Below are 25,421 nucleotides of genomic sequence, written 5' to 3'. Positions count from 1 at the left end.
CTAACTTCGATCATGAGCAGATGCTCATTGCAGTGGAAGTGAATAAACTGCAATACCTTGCCACTAGACCACACGGGAATTTACAGTGTTGTGCAGTGTTAAGAAATTAGAATTTAGAATGCAAAGGATTAACTGTGGAGTTGAAACTGGTGGTTGGAACTGGCCTGGTGCAATTAACAATGTGCAGTGTTAAACAATTATAACTCATAGTGCAAAGAATTACTGTAAGTGCAGCACAACATTTTCACCACTGCCAAAGCCTTTAGAGAAGGCAGCCACAGACGTGTTGTAAGTACCCTGCCTGTGGTACAGTCAATTCTAATTCCTCATTCTTTGGTTCCTTTTCATTTATTTCATGCTTTATGTCCATTATTGGTGTGAATAGGGTCTTAAAAAAATAGGTTTAAATAGGCGCTATGCATGTCCGGTAGGGAGTTATTTAGGTGGCTTTCAAAGTTAGGCTGGGTTAGGGTCCTCATGTACCAGTCCAGGAACCAGGGGTCCACTTTCCGGACGGGACCACTTTGCTGGACATGCTTTTGGCTCTATTGCATCGGATAGTGGAGGGATTACTGTACTGTACACCCTCGATATAACGAACCCCAGTACAGGTAACTCGCACGGAACACGATCTCACGGAACGCACTCGCAATTATACACGGTAAGGGCTGGGATACATGTAAGACAACGTAAGATTAAAGAACCATTATGAAAACTACAAATTAACGCAGGAGAGGCCTTTGAAAGATCAAATCCTCGAACGTCACCGCAGCACACGGTTTGTTTTGATTACGTGACGATCTAGGCGGGAAATTATTCAGTGAGTGAGACATTCTCGAGTACAGTAGCACAGTATTTGTAAGTTAAATATTTACAGTACTGTACTGTTCTGGTAAGTTTATGTGCAACTTAAAGTACTATTAAATAACGTTAAAGCAAGAAATAAAGTCTTATAACCAGTCAGAATATTGCCTTTTTTATTTGTTCTTGTTTTCCACAGTACTGTACAGTATTTGTAAGTTAAATATTTACTGTTCTCGTATGTACAGTACTTGTAAGCACGTAAATAAAGTTAAATAATTAAATAAAGCCTTGTAACCAGTTAACCCGAATTATATGATTACCCATGATCGGCGTCGGAATATTGCCTTTTTTGTTTGTTCGTTAAACTCTTACTGTACTGCTTTTCTACAGTACTGTATTTGTAAGTTAAATATTTACTGTTCTGGTATGTACTTGTAAGCAATTAAAGCATTAAATAAAGCCTTGTAACCAGTTAATCTAATTTATATGATTACCCATGATCGGCATCGGGATATTGCCTTTTTTGTTTGTTCGTTAAAGACTTATAATAAGAGAAAAATACATTTTTGTCTTGGTATCTTTACCTATTTGCTCAGGTTTGCTGTAATGGTTTGGATCATTTGATGCAATGCAACATGTAGAAAACTGTGAAAACTTTCGGGAAGTGAACGAAAATCTGAGACATGAGACTGACCTTGACTTCACCCTCTCATGTATCATCTGTCACTCTGTCAGTTCACCATTTGCTATCGTGATGAGTGGATGTACGATTTTTTCGCTCATGGCCATGCCTAACCACACATAGTTACACCCATTATCTCGACCCAGACAGAAAATACAATCTTTTTTCTCCCTTGCAAAACACAAACAACCACCCTGTTTACGAGACAGCAATATATATTGCGAAAATAACAAGGTAAAATGATAAAGAACGTAAAATGATAAAGATGAACATGACGGAAGAAGTACGTATTCCCCGTCTGTAAACGTATTTATTTCTGCTTTGTATCTGTATTCATAATGATTAGACTTAATGTTAGTTCTGAAACTGCATTACGATTCTATTTTTAGCCATTCTCGTGGTGTGGGAGCTGGAAGTTGTGACACAACTTCCTTATTGCTGATCGGACTGACTCTCCACTTTATTCTCCCGTGGCAGAGTCTAGCCTTGGAGGACGTGCAGTTTTCTCATTTAGGACTGAAAATTCAACTCTTTCGCTCCCTTTTCCAAGCATGGGCACAACGATAACGTAAAAAATAACTCGAAACTACCATAAACGTATATCAAAAAGGTGAAAATGTATTCATAACATTTTTTTTTTCCAGCCATTCCTAACAGATTATGTACTGAAATCATTCGATATCACAGTACTGCATTTCTAAGTTAAATATGTACTGTTCTGGTATGTACTTGTAAGTTAAAGCACTGGTACCAGTTAACCTGATTTATATGATTACCTATGATCGGTGTCGGAATGTTTCCTTATGTTTACGTACAGTATTTGTGTGTTGGAGTTTTGCTGTGGAGTACTGTATTTGTGAGTTATAACATTAAATAAACCTTCTAACCACTTAAAGTGCTTTCTAGTGATTACCAGTGACAGGTAACAGCAAAACAACACATTTGGGGGGTCTAGGGAGCAAAATCCGGAGTAGTTTAAATATACGCGATTTCGCACCTAACATGGCACGGTAGGAACGAAACCCACGTGTTCCGTGCAAGTTACCTGTATTGCGAATTTTGGATATAGCAAACAGCCAAATCACAACCAAACTTCCCCCGGATTTTGTGAACAAAAGTCGCTAAATGCGGGGGAAGTTCACGAATCAGCCTTCGGTGACAACAGCATCCCTTCCAGGCACAGTAAGTGTACTGTAACAGTACTACTTTGTACTGTAACAGTACTACATTGTACTGTATTCATATTATAAGTAATTGTATTCACATGTACAACTTCATAAACCATTGAATTCTCCATGCAAAACTTCACAGAGTTAGTTTAGGTTATGTTTGAGCACGTAGGACCAAACGACTCCGCTTATATATCGAACTGAGTTAAGTAATCCCTCAGAAATACCGAACCCCTCGTATGTAGCGAACTTTCGGATGTGGCGACCCACCCCCTCCCCCCTATTATTTCATTATCTCAAGGGTTTACTATACTATACACAGTGCACTCGCATAACTCACATACATCTAATTCATGAATTATCTAACTCACGGTGTCCATATCTAAGTCACCATTATCACCAAACTCATGGAAAATGCTTTAACTTGCCTTTTTCCACTAGAAAATAGTTTATTTCTGAGATGTTTAACTCACGGTATTGTAGCCGCAACTCGCGATTGGAAGCCAATCATAGTTAAGCACACAGTCATTGTGCTTGTGTAGCCAATCAGAACAATGCTTTCTCCACCCATGCCACCTACACCTAGTGGCCAGTACTGCAACTAAGCTAGTGTTCCGAAACTGCCACCCGTCTCTCATCGACGTAAGCATTGTCATCAGTAGGATTTAGGAAAATGCTTTTCAGTACTTTTTTATTATCATAAAAGGATATGTAATGTCTTTTTCATTCATTCATTCATTGCCAGACGCCATGTATCCCAGACGGGGTGGCCAAGGGCTTAGAGTTAATTGTTTTACAGGGAGGGGCACTAATCCTCCACCAACCCCACTTGACACGTAGGGAATGTCTTTAATATTGTTTATTATCATTATAAGATATGCAGTACATACTTCTGACACAGGATGTTAGTGTTAAGTGGTGTTAAGAGGGGTTCCGTTCATGTTATACTAGGCTACCTGACACCATGGCAGAATCAAATATATTTTTCCCCATAAGGTGTGTTTTTTTTAACTCACATTTTTCCAACTCACAGTATAAGTTCAGAAGGAAATTACAGTGAGTTAAGCGAGTGCAGTGTATATATTTATACTGTACATATGTAGTGTATAAATAATATAGAGATAAAGGACTTACTTGCCTAAAGGCAGATTTTTTTCACTCAAGGAGTATTGTATAATACAGGGTATTTCATATCAACAGTTTTTAACACTTTCAGCCATGGCATAGCCATATCTTGTATATTCCCATAAAGATGCAAAATCTAAAGCAAAGTATACCAGGGAGGTAAAGGAATTCAAATTTTGAACTTACAGCACAATACAGTTTCATTATGCCAAGCCTACACAGTGTTTTCATCACACATGTACTGTACCTCAAACAGCTTGAAATTTAGAGTTGCAGTGCTGCCGGCACTGTGAATTTTGCCATTAATGCAGATGAAAAATGTATTTTCACACACAGATGCATTCATGAGGCTGAAAGTGTTAATTGCTCATTTATTGCTAGTTGTCTATCTATCTATCTATCTATAGCCCGACGCCCTAATCCCGCAAAGGGTGGCCGCAGACAAAACGCCTCCAAGTCACTCTGTCACCCACCATTTGACTCCCCTCCCCCCAACTCACCCCCCCCTCCCTCATATACCTATCAACTCCATCCCTCCACCTCATCCTCGGTCTACCTCTCCCTCTCCCTCCCTCCACCTCACCTACATACACCCTCTTAGTCAGTCTTTCATTCTCCATTCTCTCCACATGATGTTGACATAGGACTGTTTTGCATAATGGACGTTAAGTATAAAACATTCCACCTGTGTATCAATTTTCATGTGTGGAAACCTTAATCCTGTTAATCTGATGACATTTTTTCTTCATATTATTCTAGCTACCTCCAAATTATATAATATTAGCTTTAGAAGAATCCGTTTTAGTGAAAGGATTATGTAAGGCTGTATTTAACCTCTCGCCTAAGTAGCATAAGATCACTTGGAAATAGCAAGAGTAAAAAGAAAATCACGATTTTGATAGACTTAACTTCCAGTTAAACCTCATTTATCCCTCATACTACTGTACTAGATAAGATGTTATATTAAATACCTCCCTGTTTACCCACACCATTCTCTTTTAGACTCATAACATCAGCTGGATGGAATGATGTGCTGGACCCACTAATGGCCCAACCACCTGATTGTGACATTACCTACATGGATCAACCCAATGGCAACTGTGGCCACCCTGTTATTGCCATCATCTTCTTTGTTTCCTTCATCATCATTAACTTCATGATTGTGATAAACATGTACATTGCCGTCATCCTAGAAAACTTCAACCAAGCCCACAAAGAGGAGGAAATCGGAATTGTGGAGGACGACTTAGAAATGTTCTATGTCCGCTGGTCCAAGTGAGTGGTTGAAGAGTTGTTGTGCTTGTTCTTGTTGTTTTAATGTTTTTTAATCTATTCATAGAAAGTTAATCCTTAGGTTTGGTAGTCCAGTTATGCCAGCAGAGTGCTGTCTTACTACCCTCGCATATCACTTCAACGTACTTGGCACTTATTTTTGCTGTCTCTGTTGTGATGCTAATTCAGGTCTGGTGTCATGGTATTGTTAAGCATATTTTATGATCCTTCTTATTGTTGGGAGATTTAAGGTAAGTTTGTAGTATTAACCCTTTCGTATCAGGGGTGCTCGTAAAAAATTGCTTTGGCACATGACTTTAGCTGATGTGCTGTGTGAACAATTGCATATCGATGTTTTACTACTACCGCTTGTAGCAATGTCACTATTCATCGTAGAGAGCTCAGTTTCGTCTCATTTTAATGCTTAGTAATTATACTTTCTCCTACTTTGTTCAAAAAAGCAATATATGCAAAACAGAATGCAAGAAAAGCAAGGAAAGTTTAGCCAACATGCAAAAATTGTAGAGATGTTTTACTACTACCACTTGTAGCAAAGTTACTGTTCATCGTAGAGAGCTCAGTTTGGTCTCATTTTGAAGTTTAGTAATTGCATTTTATTATACTGTGCTCAAAAAAGCAATATACACAAAATAAATGAAAAAACAAGTAGAATTTAGCCAGCATGCAAACTTTTACACTTTTTTAAAACTTGCCAAAGAAGAAAATTCAGAGTAGAATAATATTTTTTTGCTCTATAATGTAGCTGAATAAATTTCCTTTCCAGTAATGTTTAATTTATTGTATTTGGAGCAATAATGCCCCAGAAAAATGAAAATGAACAGTAAGGCGTTCAGTTGACGGCCAAAGCTGTCATCCAAATGTCTGAGCCTTAGAAGCCAATGACAGCCAAAACCATCATCTACCTGAAAGGGTTAACCCCTAAAGGCCTATGGCTGTTGAATGACAGGTACGGAAATTGTCGCATAAAATTCTGTTACTCTTGATGGTACAGAGGCTACAAAAAACTGTCGGTATGTAGCACCACCACTTTTATGACGTATATGGGACCTGGTCAGTGGGAACTAAGTGGTCAGGTGGTGGGAGGCGTGAGCCAGCCCCCTCCCCAGGCCGTCTCTCCTCGTCCCTTTACCTCATTAGATCCTGCCATCTATGTCCCCTCCTACCCAAACTACCCCATCTAGACGATATTGAATGTGTTTGGCAGACATATTCCCTCCCTTTCCCTCCCCTCCCAATCCTCCCCCCCCACATTCCCTCCACCTCGCTATTCCCTCCCTTTTTTTCAAGAACATACCATTCTCGCTCATAGTGAGTGACCTTTTTTTTTTTTATTATTATTATTATTTATGACAGTCAATTGTGCAGTAGCCATTAGACATATGAGAGTGAAATGTTACACATTTTCTGATGTATAAAATCACGTTCTTCAATTATATAAAGCCAAAATTTACTTTGGTGCAATTTTTGTTTTCCTCTCTCTCTCTCTCTCTCTGTACAAGGGGCAACAATTTTTATTTTTGGCCTTCTTTGACGGTCATTATTATGGGAACCATAAGTCATATGAGAGTGAAACATACATTTTCAGGTGTGTAAATTCAAGCTCTTGAAACCTGTAAGAAATTTTTTTATTTTGGTGAAGTAAAAAAATCAGGCGCTTTTTGTGGATCCGGGGACAGGGGAGCTGGGAGATTTGCAGTCTTTAGGGGTTAAGCAGAGGGAATTTCAAATGAAAGATGTCAGAGTTGCTTGAGAATGAAATGGCTGGCTGTATCAGTCATGTTTTGGGGTGTAGGACTGAAAGGTATTTACATCATTTACTGTATGAATCTGGATAAAGTATATTGCAGTACATGGTAAATAGGGAAGGATTATGGAAGGTTTTTTTTATGTATAGTCACCTCAAGAAGTGATGGCAGAGTTTCAGATTGCTTCGGTCACTCTGCACTGCCATACATTCAGTGAAAACTTAGTGAATATAAAGTAAAAATTCTGTGCACTCATCATGTCATATCAAATAAAATATATCATGCTAAGAATCATGTAAAATGAATAGCCTGGGGCAGTGATATATTAGAAGTTAACACTTACATATGTTTCGCAATCTGAATGAATGTGTAATGTATTACTCCACTCGCAGCGTGTGTATAACTCTGAGTTCCTGATGTATTTGCTTCCCAGGATTTCAAATTTAAATGCCCTAGTTTCGAAGACCAGTTAAGGAAAATATTTGTGACTGCAATACACACCCTCTTTTCAGATGCAATGGTGATGATATGGTATCAACATGGATGCCAAAACAAATAAATTACTCTCAGTAATGTTAACCTACCTGTGGTATCAGCAAGACCATTCTGCCTTTTATTCCTTTTCTTCCCCTTACTTTTAATAATTATAATTAGCTACTTTATAGTGCTAGGTGGTGGCACTCACCATTCCCTCAATCATTGTAGTGCTGCTCTCAGGTGACTGCCTTTTCCTCTCTTCCTTCCTTCTTTCCTTCCATCCTCTTCAGTCTTTCATTCTTTCCTCATCTTTATGTCCACGGGTGACTCTACACTCCTTCTGTCTTTCTTTCCTTCATTCTTTCCTCTTCCTCCTGTCTTTGGGTGACTGTACACTGAAGACAAGCCAAATGGCTTCCTGTGCACCAGGAAACCATTTACCATGCTGGGTGGTAACCATATAACCAAATTATGGTGCCTGGTGGTTTAGTGGGTAAATAATTCACTCCAGTCAGATTGAGCCTGTTCAGGTATATATCCAAGGGGTGGTTGGGGTTTATTTCTCACATAATGTCACTCAGTGATGAGTGAGGCTGGTCACCTGAAGCTTAAATGTCAAGACCAACTTTTCTAGCCACTTGCTCCTGTGCTCATCATGGGGCAACACAGGATTAGATCATGATGATGATGATGAGTTACTGTATCCCCAATTGATCCCTTTTCTCTTAACTAGGCAGTAAAAAGGACCAAAACATGAGTTTATAAATTCTTGCAGTGCAAAAGCACATACTTTAGTCTCTATCTTTTAATCCTTAATATCTTTCTTTTTGGGTTAACCGCTATGTCCTGCTTCACTGAAAATGCTGATTTGAAAGTTTTGAACTTGGTGATTTGTTTATGAGTCTCTACATTTTATTACTCTTGCCAATCGTTTATGCTCGGGATACTAGGCAATGACAAGTTGGCATTCTCCAAGGAGCTTTGACTCTTAGCAGATTTTTGAGGTTCTCTGTGTATATTTAATTCACTGATAGTTCTCTGGCTTATGGTAAGTCTTCCAGAGATTTTTTGTAATGGAAAATTTGGCCAAATGCAGTATAATAGCTGCATGTCTTTGAGTAAAGGTTGTCTCCTTTTGTGCTTATTGATCAAACCATTTAATATATCCTCCTGACTTATGCCACTTTCCTGCTTTCTGTCATCATCCATGGAGAAAACAGAAACAAAACGACTTCAAATTATCCTAACGGAAATTATTTTAGAAATAATAATGACTCATTTTAAGTGTTTATTGAAGCTCTTTTCATTTCAGTCTTACACAGCTAAAAAATTATTGCATGTTACCATACTAGATTTGAACTCCCCAAATTATTCCTGGTTGTTCCTGAGCGATACTTCTGAAATTTCAGTTAGTTCCATTTAGTATTTCCTATTATTGTAACTAACGAACTTCTTCCTACACTTTTGAAATATGCCGGTACTCTAGTTTTTACTTATTGTTGTCTGTAACAGATTTACAAAATAGGTTTCACCATGTAAAGATACATGTATAAGGAAGTGTACATGCATTATTGCTGACCAAAATCATCTGGTTACTTTGCTGTTACTTCTTAGGCTGACTGGACTGCATGGCTAGAAAGCTGTTGAATGACGTACAAAAAAAAAAAAAAAAAAAAAATGATGGTCACGAAGCATGTGTAAGAGTACTGTAGGTGAATGTTTTAAGTTATTTGTTCATTACCAGTGTTGAAATGAGGCAAAGATATAAGATGTCCCCATATCTATTCAGTAAGTATATTTAGAGGTAGAAGTTCAGTAAAGCTCTCAGTGTTGGAGTGGGACATGTGTCATGTCCCTGTGGCTATTCAAAATGTAGATAGATGGTGTTATGAGATAGATTAAAGCTTGCATTGTGGAATGAGGGATGGGAATTATAATTAATGCAGGTTCAGTGTTAGTGTTTGAGTTAGGCAAGGTTATTTGATGTTCCCTTGGTTACTCAGTATGTACAGTTTATTAGATTACTTGCATTGTGGAGAGAGGGATGGGTTGGTAGTTAATGACGAATAATGTGGTATCTCAAGTCTGATGTATGCAGTTATCTAATCAGTTGTCTTTTTTCAGTGCCAAAATGCTAACAGTAATTTCCTCTAAAAAGCTGAGGTTCCAAAAACTGTGATGAGAATGCATATGAGTAAGAGAACTGTCAGTAGTGTCTAGTGAAATAGGTCAAACAATCATTCACATATCAATCAAACCATCAAAAATCATGCCTTCATGTTAGTTTGCTAAAACCTTCCATGCATGCATATTTTTGGTATAATCTCTTCAGATTTGCTCTGCAAATACCTGCGGAATTAAGTCTTTCTCTCGACAACAAAGTGCAACCCTGATCATATGCATCTCTGTGCATATTTCTTTCATCCATTTTGATCTTTAGTCTTTTGCCGCAGCTTCCATACTATACTTTCCTTTCTCATACACCTATTACCTCATCCATTTATCTCCTTTGCCTTCAGTGCTTCTTCCAACTTTCACACTCAGTCACATATACCCTCTCTGTCACCCTGTACCAAAGGTGGGGAACGTCTGGCCTCCTGGCCATATAAGGCCCGCAGGACCATTTGATCAGGCCTGCAAGGCAATTCATAAGTGCAATTTCATAAACTCATGAGCAAATATATACATATTTTAAGTTGATAATTTTGTATGGCCTGCGAATGATGTTAAAAATATCCTAATGGCCTTAATAGGAGAAAGGTTCCCTACCCCTGCCCTATACATTACATATCTATCTATCTATCTATCTATTGCTAGATGTCTCAATCCCATTCAGGGTGGCCACAAACAAATCGCCTCCACGTCGCCCTGTCCCCCGCCATTTCACTGCCCCGCTCCCAACTCACACCCCCCTCTCTCATATACCTCTCCACCCCTTCCCTCCACCTCATCCTTGGCCTCCCCCTCCCTCCTCCCCCCTCCACCTCACTCACATACACTCTTCGTCAGTCTTTCACCCTCCATCCTCTCCACATGGCCAAACCACCTCAGTGTATTCCTCTTAACGATTCCTATCACATCCACATCCACACCACAATGCTCCTTTATATTCTCATTTGTCAGCCTGTCTCTCCATGTGACTCCACAGGCTCCTCTTAAGTAACTCATTTCCACTGCTCTCACTCTTGACTTGTGTCCTTCCAGCAACATCCAAGCTTCACTTCCATACGATAGAGTTGGTATCACATTACTGTCATGTAGTAACTTTTTCATTTCCATGGTCACTTCCCTGCTTCTTATCACTGCTTTCAAGGAACCAGCAACCTTTCTTCCCTGCTGTACTCTTTCAAGCACTTCACCCTCCAAACCTCCATCCTTACTCATCTGTTAGTCAAGAGATTATATGTCACTCTAACTATCTTGTTAATGTGTTTTTCAGGTGACAAATTATCCTGGACCAGCACTCCTAAGTCTGTATCTTCTCTTGCTTTTGTGTTTAGTTCATTACCCATCAAATAATTTTGTGATGGGCTCTTGGTACTTTTACCAATTTCCAATATTCTACATTTTTTTGCATTGAATTTTATTTCCCACAACCAGCTCAAATCATAAATCCTATCCAGGTCCTCCTGCAGCATTGTACAGTCTTCTTCAATTTCTACTTCCCTCATGGTCTTTGCATTGCCAGCAGACTTGCATAACTGTTTATTCCATCTACCATATCATTTACGTAAATCAGGAACATTACGGGTGCTAATACCGAGCCCTGTGAGACTCCACTTGTTACCTTCCTCCACCCTGACACTCTGTCTTTTATTACTGTCCTCGTTTGTCTGTCTCTCAAGAAGTCTTTCATCCATTCTAAGAGGTTTCCTTTCAGTCCTCCTGTGTGTTCCAATTTCCATATCAGTTGCTTGTGGGGTACCTTGACAAAGGCTTTCTCCAAATCTAAATACACACAATCCATCCAACTATCTCTCTCCTGTAGCATGTTTGTCACTCTTGAGTAGAAGCTCAAGTAGTTGGAAACACATGACCTTCCACTTCTGAGTCCAAACGGACTTTCTGCCAAAATGTCCATCTCCTCCAGATATTTTATCCACCTGTCTTTCAGGATTCTCTCGCACAATTTTGCAACCATGCTGGTCAGGGACACTGGTCTATAATTCAGGGGTTCTTCCCTGTTCCCTCCCTTATAAACTGGTACTTCCGTTCCTGAGGCACTTTCCCCTCTTCCGGAGAATACACAATTAAACCATGAATCTCATCTGCCATTTGTTCCTTGCATTCCTTTAGTATCCAATTATAGATCCCGTCTGGTCCTGGTGCCATCCTCACATCGTAAGCTTACAGTAATTTGTATACTTCTTGCACTTCAACATTTACATCTTTTAACACTACATTTCTAGTCACTCCCTCCTCTTCCACAAAATCACTCTCTCTAGTGAAGACTGATTGGAAGCATTTGTTCATTATTTCAGCTTGCATAACTGCATCTTTATAAGACATTTCTTTCTGCTTTCATCTCATTGATTCCTTCCTTTTGTTTCGATTTGCCAGTAATAAATTGTAAAACACTTTAGGCTTCTCCTTACATTTATCAACTATACCTTTTTCGAAGTTTCTGTCTTCCTCTCTACACATTCTTGTATATTCATTTCTAGTTCATTTATTCTTCCTTTGTTCTGTCATTACCACTCTTTCTCCATTTGTTCCATGCTGCATCCCTTTCTTTTTTTGCTATCATATACCTTTTGTCGAAGCAGTGATTTTTCCAGTTCTCATTCCTCGCAACTTTTGGGACATACTTTTCCACACCCTTATTATGGAAGTCCAGAAAGATATCCCACTTATACTGTATCTCTCTTGTTTCCCGGATTTCTCGCCAATCCGCTTCTTTAAAAAGTTTTCTCGGTCCTGTAAAGTTTGCTTTCCCAAAGTTTTATCTTCCATGCCTTTGTAGCACATCTCGTGTCTCCCCATTTCCTTCTGTCATTTGGAACTCTGTCACTACATGATCACTTTTTCCTTTAGGACACAGATATTTCAAAGATTCAGTTGCATCAGGTTCTTTGGTTAGAATTAAATCTAATCTTGCTTATTTGTCATCACCTCTGAATCTTGTCTCAACTTTGACCCACTGGGTCATTACGTTGCCCATTGCCAAATTTAACAATATACTGCCCCACGAATCTTCACTACCTCCAGAGTCCCACTCCTCCTAGTTTCTATCTATCTATCTATCTATAGCCCGACGCCCTAATCCCGCAAAGGGTGGCTGCAGGCAAAACGCCTCCAAGTCGCTCTGTCACCCACCATTTGACTACCCTCCCCCCAACTCACCCCCCCCTCCCTCATATACCTCTCAACTCCATCCCTCCACCTCATCCTCGGTCTCCCTCTCCCTCTCCCTCCACCTCACCTACATACACCCTCTTAGTCAGTCTTTCATTCTCCATTCTCTTCACATGTCCAAACCACCTCAGTGTATTTCTCCTAATCTTCTCAACCACATCCACATCCACCCCACAGCGTTCCTTCACTTCTTCGTTCGTCACCCTGTCCCTCCACGTCACTCCACATCCTCCTCTCAAGTAACTCATTTCCACTGCTCTCACTCTTGACTTGTTCCCCTCTTGCAAGGTCCATGCCTCGCTTCGATACGTCAGGGTAGGGATCACAATACTATCATGCAGTGACTTCTTAACTTCCATACTCACCTCCCTATTTCTCATCACTGCTTTCAGTGTACCAACAACCTTCCTTCCCTGCTGTACCCTTTCACGCACTTCATCCCCCAAAGTTCCATCCTTACTCATCACACTACCCAAGTACTTGAATGCACTCACATTCTCCATATCTTCACCATCCAACCTCACTGCACACTCTGTGACTTCATTCCTCTCAAACACCTTAACTTTACTTTTGTTTACATTAACTTTCAGATCCCTCCTCCTACACACTGTCCCAAATTCATTCACCAAACCTTGCAACTCCCATTCATCTTCACTCAACAGTACTGTATCATCAGCAAACAGCAACACCGGAAGCTTCCAAATCTCACTCTCATTCATCAGAGCCACCCCCACATCCACTGCCCCACCCTGCACCTCCTTTACAACCCCATCCATATATATATTAAACAGCCATGGAGACATCACACAACCCTGTTTCAGTCCCACATTGAGATCAAAGAACTCACTCAGCACACCATCCACTCGCACCATAGCCCTAGCTCCCTCGTACATACTCTTCACAGTATTCAACAATTTCCCCTCCACTCCATATATTCTTAATACCTTCCACATACCTTGCCTATCTATTCTGTCATAAGCTTTCTCCAAGTCCATGAAGGCAGCATACACTTTCCTTCCTTTCTCTAGATACTTCTCCACTAAACATCTTAGAACAAATATCTGATCTACACACCCTTTTCCCTTCCTAAATCCCCCTTTTTCTTCTCCAACTAGCTCCTCTGTCATATGCCTAACCCTATCAATGAGTATTCTACCATATATTTTACCACTCACACTAAGTAGGCAAATACCCCTATGGTTACCACATACTTCTCTCTCCCCTTTTCCTTTGTATAAAGGAACAATTATACCTGATTTCCAGTCCTCTGGAACCCTTCCCTCTTCCCAAGCCAATCTACACAACTTCCATATCCACTCCACAACAATCTCACCCCCATACCTAAGCATTTCACCACACACTCCATCAATTCCTGGGGCCTTTCCCAACTTAATCTTCTTCATCGCTTCCACTACTTCCGCCCTACTGATCTCTTCCTCCCTCCTCTCATCTCTTCTTCTCCCAGCCATTCCCCAACCACTTATACTCGCACTGCTCTCACTCTCTACATTCAACAAATCTTACAATTGAAGTCACCCATCAGGATTATGTTGTTGCTTTTCTCAGTCATTATCTGTAGGTATCTAACCATATCCGACATCATCTCCTGATATTCCTCCTCATTCCATGCCCTTGTCTTGAGGGGAACATATGCTACTGCAATGTCTTTCTTGCCATTCCCCCTGGTTTCTAGTATCATGCTTATCACTTCAGCCATTCCTTCTGTCAGTTCCACACCATCCACATTGAGGCTGTTTTTCAATGCTATCATCAATCCTCCTTCGGTTTTTTTCTTTTCTGTATCTTCTCCATAGCTTGTATTTCCCATCTCCCATATGGATTTCAGTACAGTAATCCCTCCACTACCCGATGTAATAGAGCCAAAGGCATCTCCAGAAAGTGGGTCCATCTGGATAGTGGGCCCCTGCCTCCTGGACTGGTACTTATGGACCCTAACCCAGCCCAACTCAGAAAACCACCTACATAACTCTCTACCAGACATGCATAGCACCTATTTAAGACCCTATTCACACAAGTAAGGGACAGAAAGTATAAAATAAATGAAAAAGAACCAGGGAATGAGGAATTAGAAGTGAGTGTGGAAAATACACTCAATCCTTGTAAATCGCGGCAATTTGGGTCTGGACCACTGCCGTGATTTATGAATTCTGTGATTTATGAATAATATCTCTTATGTGAATAATTGATTTGGGTCTGGACTTCGGCCAACTCGCCCCCACAGCACCCTACCTTCACCTATCTAGGCATCATCAAACACAATCATACAAATTTAGGAATATTCAGTGCATGTATTAAGGGATCTCACCTTAATCCAATGACGAAATTGATTAAGTTAATGGATTGGGGTGGTGTTGGGAAGAACTTAGAACCTCTCAGCACTTGTTCTTCCCAAACTCTTTCACCAGCTTTGAAAACTTCTCTCCCCTCTCAACACGACAAATGAGCTCCAAACGTTGACTGTACGACAACTGCGGCAGCTTCTTGACACCATACTGCTTAGAGCGCTTCATTGGGGGATCGGGAGGGGCCATGGCAGGTAGGAGGCGGGGGGAAGTTGCACAAAAAAGGCAGGTAACTCTCGTACTCCACAGTGACGGTCTGTAGTGTGCGGACTGGCGGGACAAGAACAACAACAACATGGCGGCATTAGTATGCACACTTGCCACCAGGGATGCGTGGTGATTGGTTGTTGTATCGCGATTTTCAATTTGAATGGCGCGGTTTACGATTCTCCTCGGAAAAGGCCCACTTGGGTGCCTAGGTCTGTGACTTAACAGTGATTTTAGGATGCCGACAGTCTGACAGCCACTTAGCCGTGATTTATGAATCCGTGATTTATGAACACGCGATTTATGAGAATTGACTGTATTTAGCAGTGTATAGGGTACTTATAACATGTCCGTGGCCGTTTGTCATGAAGGTTTACCTGCCTCCTCTAAGGCTCTGGCAGTGGTGAAAATGCTCTTGAAGCACATGCAGTAATCCCGTGTTGTGCAGCACTTAATTCTTTGCACTGTGAGTTATAGTTGTTTAACACTGCACATACTGTTCTTGATTGCACCACGCCAGTTTCAACTGCCAGTTTCAACCTCCAGTTTCAGCCACCAGTTTACACTCTGTACTTAATCTTTGCACTCTGAATTCTAATTTCATAACACTACACAGCACTGTAAATTCCCATGTGGTCTAGTGGTGAGGTATTGCAGTTTATTCACTGTTTATTCACATAAATGAGCATGTGCGGCATCCATTGAATGAGTGTCTAGTCATGATGGTAGTTAGGTGATAACTGGGGAGGCTGGGAGGGATGGGGGAAGCAAGCAGTAAATGCAAACACAGCTGGTCAGCACTAGAAGCCAATTTCAAAGTACGTTTGGAAAAAATATCAGTTTTTTTTTTTTTATTTACGTTTTTTGTCCATTTTTGAGTTCCAAAGGCCTGGGACCGAAATGTCTGGTAAGTGGGGAGTCTGGATAGTACAGGGATTACTGTATTCTCTTTTAGTTTGGTCTCTACAAAGCTCATTTACCCGTAAGAAATCGTCTATGTCTAGCCTTGATGAGATTAGACAATCTACATTAGCATATGCCACTTTCAGTCATTTTGCATTACCTTTTATTCTGTCCTCTCTCCCTCTCTCGTTCAGTGCCACTTTCTTGACATCTGATCCATAATTTCCACTAGAACTCTGTCTTGTCTTCTTCCGTTCTCTGGTCTTTTTTTTTTTTTTTTTTTTTTTTTTTTTTTTATAAGCTTCCTTAACAAGTTCCCTTATTTAACTCTCTCTTCCTTGGTAGTATCTCTCCTCATCCAGATTCTTTAGAATTCCTCCTTATCTGCTAATTTCCAATTCTTGTTGATTATTTTATTTACAGCGAGCGCTCACATGATGCACGAATATTGTCACCAGAAGGTCCTGCTAATTAGATTTTCACGTTATAGGGCCATATGTTTACATGTTAAAGGGTTTCATGGCACCCAAGCCAGCCTCAAGTTCACCTTTTGGGACAGTTTTCAGGGATTTTTCCCAGGTAATATACCTACCTAATAATGACTTGATTATGTACAAACACTGGATGATTCCTCACCTTGAATTGAAGAGGTTGTTGGCTTGTTGGGGGAAAAGCGAGTGGGATTCCAAGGCAGGATAGGATTTGTACTGGTCCCCAGCACGGTCCTCTTGCCACACTGGCTCCATGGAGTCCTCATCTCAGGATGAAGGTAAATCCTGTACATCCACAGTCCTCTGTTGCAATTCTTCTACCTCCTGCACAAACCCCTCAGAGTCAAGGGAACCCACAGACAGAGCATCTTCCTCTGGTCTTGCTGCTTTGGCATCTGTCAAGGACCAAAGTACTGTGTGAGTAGAGTCTGGTGATGTTGTCGTATTTTCTCTTGCCTTAACTCTTCATGCGGTCGCATTGCATGCAACACAGTGTCCAGCATATCAGCCTTCTGAACCTCATCCATTTCATAAACCATGATGGCTTCCTTGAGTGCCTTTGCACCAGACAAGATGTTATTTATGCGATCCATTGGTCATAACAGGTGCCGTGGTTCGTGCCTCAGCCAGATCCTCCTGCTCCTCTGCCTCACAGTGTTCCCTGTCGAGCTCTTTAATGCGTTGCATGGCATCCTTTGGTGTCGTGTTGTCCCCCACAACCTTGACCAAATCCTTCTCTTGCACCACCTCACAGCCTGGCACGGCTCCACATGCTCGTACTGCTTCCTGCCGCACAGCCTGTAGAGACTGCACCTCACCACCTCTAACGGCACACAACTCAGGTGCCAGCTTGCTCCAGGTGTGATTTGTTGTTGCCACAGACACCCAATCCCATGCCTTAAGAATGTTCGTGATGACATTCCTCATATTGTACTTTTTCCAAAAAGCTGTCACAATTAAAAGGCGATGCTGTGAAGAAGAACAGAGCAATGGTTCAGCTGGGTCAGGCTAAGGTGAACGGGAGGGAGCAGGCTGGGGATCTGCTGGGTCATCCAAAACCTCATCAGATGCCTCCAAATTCTCATCACCATCAAGCACTTCCTCCTGGAGGAGATGTTCCTCCTCACAATTGTCTGTGGTCTCCCTCAAATACTCAGACAGTATTGTCTCATAATGGTACTTCAAAGAAGCTATCACTTCGTAGCCTAGGGGTTGCAGGAGGGAAGTCGTGTTAGCTGGCAAAAACACGATTTTAACACTTTCATGTAAACCTTCCAAGTAGGCTGGGTGCCTTGGTGCATTAACAAGCACCAACAGGATTTTTAATGGTATGCCCAACTCCTCGCATCATCTCCTTGCATCAGGAATAAAATATTTCTTATACCACCTATTCAAGATATCCCTTGTCATCCACCCTGTCTTTGATTTCTCCCAATAAACTCCGGACTCATTCATGTGTTTCAGCTGCTTAAAGCACCTTTTATATATACAGTACCCTCGCGTCCAGCACTCATTAGTCCAGCACGATTCGAGTCCAGCACGGTGAGCAATTAATTAGTATTATTTAATACGATTTAATTACTGCAACACGAGTGTGTTAGCATAACACGCACAGAGCTCCGAGAAGTGGGCCAAATCCGCAGAGTTCACTCTAGCACGATCACCCCCGGTCCAACACGGCCATACTGGACATTCCCATGATGATGATAGCCAATGAAAAACTTCTGATCAAGTAGCCTTTCCCTGGCCGCTATCTTGACGTGATCGTGATGCCGCCCAATTAAAAATGCTTCTGGTGTCACATGATGTTTTGTTTACATTTCTCCCGCCACAGAGCCACTCAGTCGCATAATTGCATTGGAAGGTGCTTTTTTCTTGCTGCATTTTCTGCCCTTGTTACTGCATTTTACCCTGCTTACGATACCTAGGAAGCCTTCTGAGAACCCCAGGAAGCGTCAGCACCTCCCTCAGGCCACCAAGCTAGAAAGCATCGAGAGGAAGAAGAAAGGGGAGAGGAAAGTTGACATTGCCAAGGCCTACGACATGAATGAAGCCAATGTGATCATAATAAAAAACTTAAGACAAGATCCTGGCAGCCGAAGGCTATCACACGGCACTTCATACCAGGTTTGCCGAGGATACGATGGTAAATCGAAACGGTAACATGGTAAAATTGCCGACGATACCACGGGCATTTGGAATTCATCTGGATGGATTCCTGCTGAGGATACGATGGGGAAAACAGTGTGACCAAAACCCAGGCGACTCAACAGAGAATGTATCGTACTACAGCATTGAATATTTAGCCTAACACTGAATACATAATAATATTTTAGAATAAATATCAATCTTTTTGAAACCCTTCTCATCGGCGTGCGTACCAGTTTATAAACAAAGTTGCTTCTCCTTATTCTCTACCGAGTCAGCGACAGCGATCACTTTCCACAGTCACGAGACAGGACTCTGGCAACAGTGTGAGGAGCATGCACTTTGCTGAGGATTAATGGACAAAGATAGTGATTCTGAGTGTGATTTCGAAGGATTTATGAGGGAGGTTTGATTTCGAAGGATTTATGAGGGAGGTTGAGGAGGAGCAACAGCCATTACCCGCTAGTGATGCCAGCAACCATCCTCCGGGGACCCAGTAGGACTAACTACAGCCTTGGATACCACCTTCCATTCCCAGCAAGCCCACCAACACTATTCTAAAAGGTTAGTTATCATTCATAGCACAGTACCATTTATTATAATTACAATAGTACCAATATATGTATAGGTATATGGTAGGTATTTAGGGTGACTTTTCCGAGGGTTACTGACATAATTCATTTTTCCCCATAAGCTCTATTGTTAGTCCAACACGTTTTTGGTCCAACACGTGACCCATGCATGACAATATTACCGTGCTGGACGCGAGGGTACTGTATATACTATATATATATACAAGTAATGGCCTCATCTTATGGCCTGCAACATTGCAAGACGGAAGTAGAGTGATGCTTTATCAACTTTCCTTCCCCTGCCATGCTTGTGTTCTCTTGAGATATAGGTAGTCCTTGGCATTCTCCTTGATCGGAGACTCGTCTCGTCAGTGTTATAAATTTGCTCAGCAGTGTTACCCCCATCCCTGATGATTCCTTTTAGGACATCCACGAATGTCTCTGCTGCTCTAGCATCTGCTGATGCTTGTTCTCCTGTCACCCGTACTCTTTTCAACTCCTTCCTTTTCCTGAACTTGGCAAACCACTCGATGCCTTAAATCTGTCTGGGGTTGGGACAGCTTATGGCAAGCTACAGCATACAAGTGGCAGGCCATCCTCTTCATTTAATGGAGTCAATTGCAACTCCCAAGTACATGACCAGGAACCTCTTCATTATAACAAGCACTGGGTCAGACACTCGAATCCTCTGGTCCACTGGAGATCCCCAGTAGGCCCGCACAGTCTTCACAGTGGCGTCCTTCTTCCCCAGGATCGTACAAATACAGTAGTTGACTCGTTGACCTGATACACCTTGGTGATGGCACAAGCATGTTCTTCTCTCTCCTTCTGCTTGATGACATCAAGCTTCTGCTCCTGGGTCAGACTCTTTCAATGTCACGCTGGGTCATTGTGCAGCGGCATGGGTGGGCTGGGTCAGGTGGCCATAAAAAAGAGCAAAGATAACACACAGCACATGTGGAGCCAGACCATGGGAAGAGGGTAGGCTGAGGTGGGACAGGAATGATCAATGAACTATGACAACACCCTGTGTAGACACATGACAGCCAATCGTCATTGGCTGATGCAACCCGCACTATGACTATCGCTGTCCACGTTATGTCTGTTCCCACCACATGATGACCAATTTTTTCACGTAGTGACTGTTTAAATAATTTGTGGCCTTAGTCCACGTAATCCCTATTGTCACAGCATAGTATGGTTTTCAAAAAAATGGGCAGATTTTTTCACCCACAACGTATCTGTCATTTTCATGTTTTGACCATTTTTGGGCCTCAGAAATTGCTTTCTGTGTTATGTGGGGTTCACGCACTCTGAGAGCTGGCTGTACTGTGACCTGAAATTGAAATTTTACTTTTAGTGGCCATGCCCCTTCCTCCACGTATTTTCCCAGCCTAAACACTTATTTGATCTCCTCTTGGGCTTCATCATTTCCTTCCATAACTATTGACACTATTTCCTTTGCCCTTCTCAGTTCTTCCCTTTCTCCTTCTGATCTCACTGAAATCGGTTTTTGTTTCAAACCTGAGATAATCATGCCCATTTTCTTGTCTGCTGCATCTCTGACAAGTGATTCTTTACTTTTTGGTACCTTCACCACTTCCTTCTCCACCTTTTCCTGGTTTTTCTTTCTTTGTTGTTCTAAAATCTCCTTAAGACTTATTCTCCTGTTTAGTTTTCTTCCACCCCTTGTGGTGTTCTTGGATTTCCTTGATATGTTCCTTGTGCATCTCAGTTTTAGATTCATGCTTATCAAGTTTACGTTTCATCTTGCACCATTCCTCCACCAGCCTCTTATTTTCCCATTTAAACTGTTTTATTTCACACGCGGCCGGTTCATTACCCACTTTTAACTCGGACACCTTTCTCTCCTGGTTAACATTGCATGAGCAGACACTCTCTAACTTATTTCTCAACTCCTTTATCTCCCTCTCTTGGTCCAAGGTTCATTCTTATAATGCACTAATTATTGCCCACACTTGTTTTAATTTCTAGGCATTCTTCTCAGCCATTTTCTCCACACTTGTTCCTCTTGTTTGGTTCAGTTTGATACTTCCGTTGTTTTTGTCATCATTGGAGAACCCTGCGAACTCACTATCACTGGATGTAAACAGTGGACTGCTTCTCTCCGCTATGGCTCAGTCATACAAAATTTAAACCCATCTCTGTGTTTTGCTTGTATTTGACCAACACCTCCAGCATATTTTTGCTCAAATGAAAGGGGATCACCACTCACGCCTCACTCATTCGCATGTTCGTGATAGGCATGCTTCCTTTTCGCCGCTGATTTTGCGTTTATTTTCCCATGATCTGCATGGAGCTCCACTGGTGGCTTGTGGTCTCTGTTAGACGTGCGATGGCAGTTGGGAAAGGCTAATCCCAGTGACTGCATGATATTGGACATTTGGTAGGAATGTGAACAGATGTTTTGACACCACTTGTGGGTTACAATTGGTAATACTCGGGTGCTGGAAGTTCATAGGGAGTGATCGGACCAGTGCATGGCTTTGACCATTCAGTACAAGGGCAGACAGACATTATAGCTCAGGTTGTGGGTTACGGCCTATTTCCCACGCACAGCTAGAACCCAGCGGACATGATATATTTATACTGTAATTCCTCAATTATCTGAACATGTAGTATCCAGACCTGTTCATTATCCAGATACTGAATCTTGGCTCTGTTAAACCATTATCCAAATTTACTTGCTATTATCCGGATGTAAAAGTCCCCGGAAACTTCGGACAACCAGCCGACATGTTCAAACATTTGGTATCATGGCCGTTGAGCTCGAGCCGTGAGTGGGAAATCAGCTGTAACCCCCAACCAGAGCTGAAATGTCCGCCCGCCCCAGTAGTGAGTGGTCAAAGTCACTCGCTCATCCTATCACTCCCAACGAACCTCCAGCATCCGAGTAATACGTCTGTAACCCTGCGAGCGGTGTCAAAAAGTCTGTGCACATTCCCCACCGAATGTCCAATATCGAGCTGCCACAGGGGCCAAGTCTTTCCCAACCATCACATCCATCGAACACAGACCACAAACCACGAGTACATGTTTGGTGACAGCAACCATCCACCTCTCTACCAAAGGTTGAAAGTCCCCCGGTCATGGTGAGTTGTGTTTCCGCATGACCATTCGGTGTCTACCAGACCACAAGCTACAAGTAAATATATGGCAAAAATGCCCGTCTGCCTGTTGACAGAGGGAGGAGAATCCTGCCCACAGCCTGGCTTCTCCTCCCCTCCCATCCCTCCTCCATACCCTCCCAGCTCCCCCCTCACTCACACAGTATTTATCCTCCTCCCTGGTGATAACGTTGAGTCATGAGTTTTCAAAGTTTCTTGGAAATTTATTTGACACTATTGGTCATATTGAAATTCCGCAGTAACCACAGGAAAGCTCATGAAATTCTTTATCTAAACATATGCTTAACTATTGGAAAGTGCTGGGAAAATTTTGCACTTGGATGGTGGGAAGTTATATGAAGGTAAGTTTTACTCCTGAATACTTTATTTTGCCGAAATTTTGTCCTTTTGCTTGTCAGATTTATGTGTTTTTATTAGCTTACCTTATAGTATAAACACCACCAAAGTTGATGGTATACCATTTATATCAATATAACCAATTTCCAGTGGAATATTTAGCCGTGAGGTTTTTTTTGAACCCCGGGAGCAATCACTCATTACAGACAACAGATTTTCAAACCTTTGTCATTTTTTGTGTGTGGATTTTTGTTGTTTATGCATTGTTTTCATGATGTTTAGCATTAATATGAATAATCCTATGTGTGTTTTGATGTCTCAATATGGCAGAATGACCAAAAAACTGCCAAATTTAGGAGGGGTATTGTACATACAGTAGTGTGTAGGTCAGGTGTTTTTTGGTCCTCTGTGTTATATTCATGGTTGTCTTGGTGTTTAGCATTACTTTGGGTATTCCTGTGTGTGTTTTGATGTCTAAGTATGGCAGATTGACCTGAAAACATTTCCAATACAGTAGAAGTCCGAATTTTCGGCATCTATGGGACCAGGCAAGTGCCGAAATATCAAAAATCCCGAATTATCGAAAACCCTACCCACTCAGTACCTTATATGTTTCGGTGAACACTCTCATCATTACTCATATCATTACAAATGTGTTTGGAGAGAGTACTGTATACTGTTTGATACTGTACAATACTGTAATGAATACAGTACTATACATGAATATGAAAAATAAAGAAATTAGTGAACATACTGTATATAAATGTAATGGTACAGTAGGCCTACAAGTTCACATGCACTTACCTAAACTTATAGTAGGTTCCTTATTTACATATGTACAATAGAAGGGGTTGATTGGAGTCTGCTACTGCTGGAAGAAGTCCACATCTTATGTGTATGCTTCTTGCTAACACCAGTTAACTTTCCACACGTGGAGGCCATTTTCAAAGCACGCAGAAGATGTTTATACTGTTCACAACACATGGCTGGTCCACTCAGGTGTTACAAAGCTCCTGTCTGATGTTACGGTGCTTACAGCACACTTGAATAATAATTTTAGAGGTATTTCGGTACGAAGTTCACAAAGCACACAGAAGAATCAAGAGAAGTCGGCAGCAGCGCGGCAACAACTCGGAAGAATGGCGAAACAGATTCTCTTTCCCATGCTAGACTCACTACATGTTTGTCCTTTCTTTATGCTATAGGAGAAAGAGCTAGCCTCTGAGCTTCATGGCAGTGGTAGACTCGTTCCATCACTTTCACTATCTCACTCACTAAGGCAGGTAAAGGCGGGTAGCTAGCTGGCGAGCCTCATGGAGAATTTCAAGACTGACGAAAAAAATCGGAGAATCTGCCGAACGATCGGAGATTTTCGTAAATGGGACTATTTCTCAAAACTGCCGAAATGTCAGATTTGCCGGGGATTTGGATGCCGAAATATTGGACTTTTACTGTATTAGGAGGGGTACTGTACCTACTGTTGTGTATAGTTCGGGTGTTTTTTGGTTTTCAATTTTTTATTTTGGTTTTCTTGGTGTTTAGCACTACTTTGGATACTTTTATGTGTGTTTGGATGTCTAAATATGTCAGATTGACCTGAAAACAGTGCCAAAATTAGGATTGGTACTGTAAATGCAGTCTTGTAGAGGACGTGTGATTTTTGGTTTTCACTGTTCCATTTCCATGGTTTTCTTGGTGTTTAGCATTACGTTGGATATTCCTATGTGTGTTTTGGTGTCTAAATATGGCAGATTGACCTAAAAATGGTACCAAAATTAAGTGGGGTACTGTACATACAGTAGTGAATAGGTTGGATGTTTTTTGGTTTTCAGTGTTTTTTTTTTTCATGGTTTTCTTGGTGTTTAACATTACTTTTGCTATTCCTATGTGTGTTTTGATGTCTAGATTTAGCAGATTGACATGAAAACAGCACCATAATTAGGAGGGATACTGTACATACAGTGGTGTAGAGGTAGGGTGTTTTTTTTATTTTCATATTTTTTTGAATAATTTTCTTGGTGTTTAGCATTGCATTCAATATTCCTGTGTGTTTTTTGATGTCTAAATATGGCAGATTGACCTGAAAATGATTGCCAAAATTAGGAGGGGTACTGTATATACAGTGGTGTATAAGTAGGGTTTTTTTTTTTTTTTTTTTTTTTTTTTTTTTTTTTTTTTTTGATAATACTATGTATGTTTTGATGTCAGAATATGGCAAAATGACCGGAAAGCAATGTCAAAATAAGGAGGGGTACTGTACACGTATAGAAGTGTTTTGGTAGGGTGTTTTTTGGTTTCCAGTGTTTTTTTTTTTTTTTTTTTTTGCATGGTTTTCTTGGTGTTTATCACTACTAAGGATATGCCAATGTGTGTTTTGATATCTAAATATGCCATATTAAGCATAGGTACTGGACAAATAAGTTAGGTATAGGTTGGAGGTGAGTATAGGTAGGGTCTGGGTATGGTAGAGGAACAGTGTTCATTATCTGGATGTTACCTCTACCCGGCCATGCCTTCGGTTCTATTATGTCCAGATAAATGAGGGATTACATATATATATATATATATATATATATATATATATATATATATATATAAATAT

The 25,421-nt window shown here is 41.1% G+C and overlaps 1 protein-coding gene across 1 annotated transcript in view; it reads left to right on the top strand.

Annotated features, from left to right (window-relative positions):
- LOC145414591 (sodium channel protein 1 brain-like) overlaps positions 1 to 25,421 on the top strand; it is a 1,229,691-nt gene that overhangs the window by 1,073,384 nt on the left and 130,886 nt on the right. Inside the window, exon 33 of the mRNA XM_080284113.1 lies at positions 4,783 to 5,055. Coding sequence (XP_080140239.1) covers positions 4,783 to 5,055 — 273 coding nt within the window. The remainder of the gene's footprint in view (positions 1 to 4,782; positions 5,056 to 25,421) is intronic.

This window comes from Coenobita brevimanus, chromosome 100 (assembly GCF_032717465.1).
Source record: "Coenobita brevimanus isolate Jiangsu-jjx chromosome 100, ASM3271746v2, whole genome shotgun sequence".
NCBI classification, from domain to species: Eukaryota; Metazoa; Arthropoda; class Malacostraca; order Decapoda; family Coenobitidae; genus Coenobita; species Coenobita brevimanus.
The sequence above is the reverse complement of the archived record's forward strand: the minus strand, read 5'-3'. Positions and strand labels throughout refer to the sequence as shown.